The sequence below is a fragment of the Cariama cristata genome, unplaced genomic scaffold (assembly GCF_000690535.1).
Source record: "Cariama cristata isolate BGI_N322 unplaced genomic scaffold, ASM69053v1 scaffold22091, whole genome shotgun sequence".
NCBI lineage: Eukaryota > Metazoa > Chordata > Aves > Cariamiformes > Cariamidae > Cariama > Cariama cristata.
This window is the reverse complement of record NW_009597828.1, coordinates 1,706-5,522: the sequence shown is the minus strand read 5'-3', so window position 1 is coordinate 5,522 and position 3,817 is coordinate 1,706. Positions and strand designations below refer to the sequence as shown.

The 3,817-nt window shown below is 52.4% G+C and overlaps 1 protein-coding gene across 1 annotated transcript; it reads right to left on the bottom strand.

Moving 5' to 3' along the window:
- Positions 1-21: 21 nt before the first annotated feature.
- LOC104168472 (zinc finger protein 2-like) lies at positions 22-1,453 on the bottom strand (the record flags this gene model as incomplete). Its single annotated transcript, XM_009709069.1, has 4 exons — positions 22-120; positions 192-571; positions 1,087-1,185; positions 1,346-1,453. Coding segments are annotated over 4 exons (686 nt in total), but the record flags the coding sequence as incomplete, so codon positions are not given.
- Between the last annotated feature and the right edge of the window lie 2,364 nt (positions 1,454-3,817).

Sequence of the window (3,817 nt, the reverse complement as noted above, 5' to 3'; positions counted from 1 at the left end):
CTCGAGGTGGGAGCTCCAAGCGAAGGCTTTCCCACACACACCACACTCGTAGGGTTTCCCACCCAGGTGGCTCTTCTGGTGCCGGTCGAGGGCTCCTGGATCGGCAAAACTGCGGCCGCACTGGGGACAGCGGTTGGGTTTCTCCCCGCCGGGTGCGTGGGGACGCGATGGGGGAGCAAGGAGGAGCTGACGCTGAAGCGGCGGCCGCAGTCAGGGCAGGCGTAGGGTCGCTCACCTGTGTGGACCCGTTGGTGGATGGTGAGGTCAGAGCGTTGGATGAAACACTTGCCGCAGTCAGGGCACTCATGCGGGCGGTCGCCGGTGTGGATCTTCTGGTGTTTCACCAGGGCTGACTTGTGGCTGAAGCTCTTCCCGCACTCGCCACACGTGTTGCTGGGTTGGCTCTCGCCTGGGCGTGTGGTCGTTTCCCCTGGTCCCCCACTCCTGCCCACCTTCACTCCGGCATCGGTGGGGCTAGATGGATGCTTCTCGCCCGCAGGTTTCACCACTTTGGGCTCTTTCTCAGCAGCTTCTTCTCGAGGGGGTTCCTGCTCCACTCCTGCTCCATCCTCTGTGGGGCACAAAGACAGACAGATATAACCCGAGCAGGAGACATTGTCTCTCCCAGGGCTGGGAAGATGGGAAGGTGGTAGGAAAAGGAAAGCATGAAGGGATTCCTCTTCCCTTTTTATTTCATGTGCTCTTCCAGGTAAGCACCTCTAGCAGAGGCATCTCCGATCCCCATCACTCCTCTCTGCCACCAAGACGGACAGGGTAATTAATCCACCACCACCTCCACTGCACCTCTGTGGACCACTCCAGAGACGTGGCTGTCTAGGAAGGGTGTCCGGCATTTCCATTTTGGGCAGGACATCCCTCTGGCATTACAGTTTCTCCTCTCTGGTAACTTTCTTCTATGCCATGGCCAAACCAGAGCTTGCAGCCTTGGGTACAGCGGCAGCCGTTACGGTGGGGTTCTGCCCATTTTGGGAAGAGGTCGGCACAAGGAGGGAAGCCCTCCACACTTGCAGAAGTCGAACCCAGGCTCTTTCCCGTGCCGTGGTCGAGGCACGATCGGAGGCTCACCTGCGGCCGGAGTTTCCCTGGGCACGTGGAGATCCAGGGCTGTAGGTTCATCCCCGTGGTCCAGGTGGGACAGCAGATCGGGTTTGGAAACGGGGAATTCTGGAAAAGAGAGGAAGGATGAGCAACATGGGTCAGGAGGATCTGCCCTCTCCAGCAGCCCCCCAACCCCAGCACCCCTTGTGTGAAGATGTGAGGATCCAGCAAGCCGGATCCTCCGTCCACCCCTAATTTTCTGCTATGGGAAGGGTAGGCTCCTCACCCAGCGCCATCAGCGTCTCGTAACTCTCCTGCATCACATCACGATACAGCGCTCTCTGTCGTGGGTCCAGCAGCACGTACGGCTCCATGGCTGGTGCCTCCAGACCCCCTGAAAGAAGAAGGTAGCCCCTCATAAGCAGAGCCTGGTGTCCCCCCTGAGAGAAGGAGGTAAGCCCCCATAAGCACAGCCCAGCATGCAACCCATGGTCAGCCATCATCCTTCGGATTTGCATCCCTTGGTTGGACTCTTCATGCAAAACCCTCTATTTTATCAATCTGTGGATTCTCTAATAATCTAATAGATTATTATTCTCTAATAAGCTAATAGAAAAGCTAAAATGAATCACCACAAAATGGGGGTAAGGCATGGGGGCAGGTAACTAATAAAAACCTCCATCCCCGTATTTTTCCCCAACTCCTGCAGGAACTTTATACTCTCTGCCTCTGTCAAATCTGGCCAAACAATTATTTTTTTTTTCCAAAAAAGTTAATGGAAAGCAGGAAGCAGAAGGGGAAAACAGAAACACAGACAGTACCACTCCTTAAAAAAAATTTTAAAAGAGATAAAATCCAGCCCATGAAGAACATGTTTCTGTAATCTGCAGACAACACTCTGCTGAGAGATCCTTATCCTAAAATTAATTTTCACCCAGATTTTATCTAAGAGCTAATTCCTACTGCACCAAACCCTGGGTACTTCTCCACAGGACCCTGCACCTTCCCAGAGACTCTTGTCTCAAATTTTCCAGAACTCCCCCCCAAAAACCCCATAGCAATCGTTCCTCCTCAAAGAGGATAAATCACCCAGTTATTTCTCTCTGCAAATCTCCAGTGCTCAGAGACTGTACCCGGGGGAAAACAGTTTTCCCAGCTGTAGGAAGAGGGTTTGGTGCTCTCTTTTGCAAAAGTCATTTAAAAGCAAATTACCACCACTTCCCCAACCCTTTCCTCATCCTCCTCTGTGAGCAGCGGGTGAATTAGGATCCCAATGCGTGGGTTGATTTATTTTTTTTCTAGCAGCAGAGCTGTTAGAGCCACAGAGGACAGAAGACGTAGGTTGGGAAAAGGTGGATTTGCGGAAGGTTGTCACTGACTTACTGATGTCAGGAATAAAAAGGCGATTTCAAGCACGGATCATAGATCTCTCCTGCAATTTTTGCTCCCTTTTTTTTTTTCTTTTTTTTTTTTTTTAAAGCCCCCACCAGCATCTCAGCCAGCTTCATTTATTCCCTGGTAGTTTGCCATTGTGCTAAAAAAATAAAAATAAAGGGGTCAGTACCGCACGCCCTCGCAGACATCTCCGCTCCCAGCCCCCCAGCAGCCCATCCAAAAATGAAACCCGAATGAAGTGAGGGGGTAAGGATGGATGCCTGCAGAAAGACAACGGGGATGGGGTTTTGGGGTTTTTTTTCCCCCTCCCCAGGACTAGAGAGCATCCGGGCATTGAGTTTAAGCCTGGTGTGTGCGCAGGCACCCTGGGGAGAAAAGCCGGAGGGGACGAGAGGAGAGAGGAAGGGAAGGATGGAGGGAGAAAGGAAGGGGATGAAAAAATAAAAGGAGCCATTTTCCACTCCCTTTCCACATCCAAAGACCAAACCTCCCCGTTACCTGCAGTCTCCGGCTCAGGAGGTGCTGTCGGCAAAGACCGGAGATGCCTCCCCCCACACTTTTTCCCCCCAGAAAGCCCCTTTTTCCCCCCCAAAAAAATGGGGCAGAGGGACAGGGACAGTGAGGGGCTCTGTGTGTGTGGGTGGGTGTCCCAGGGATGTGAGGGCCACGGGGAGTGGGTAGGCACGGCGCGGCGGCACAGTAAAAGTCATAGACTGTCCCAAATCACTTGTGTTTTGGAGTTTATGAAAAAAAAAAAAAAAAAAAAAAAAAGGGAGGGAAGGAGGAAGGAATTAAAAAAAAAGAAAAAAGGGGGGGGGAAGAGAGGGGAGAAAAGAGCTCTGCACAATTGCCAGGGCCCTCTGGCGGCAATAGCGACGGTGTCTCGGGGCGGAAATTAAAAAAAAAAAATCAAATCCACCTTGCAAAGTGAAAACTAAATGCTCATCTGTGTTCTAGTGAGGTGTTTTTTTCCTCAAATGTGGAAAAAAGGATGGTTTTCGCCTGCCTCTCTGTGGGGATGTGGACGTGCCCCCGGGAGACATTTTCCTCACAGAGGGCTGTGGCGGGGGGGCTCCTCGGTGGAGCTCCTTGCTGCCGGCTGGAAGCGCGACCTCATAAATTTATTGGTGATAAACCCATTAGGGACCACTTTGGGGCCAAACCCCCTAAATTTGGAGCCAGGGGAAGGTACTGGGGGATGCTTTAGCAAGTGTGGGCTGAGGGGATTGCGCTGCCGGTCTGCAGAAATCGTGCCATTGCTGCAGCCATCTTGATTCTTTACAGTGGGGCAATGGACTGATTTTGGGGGTAAAAGGGGAGTTTTCTGTCAACAAGCGTGGCTGCCTGCATGTCGGGGATGTCA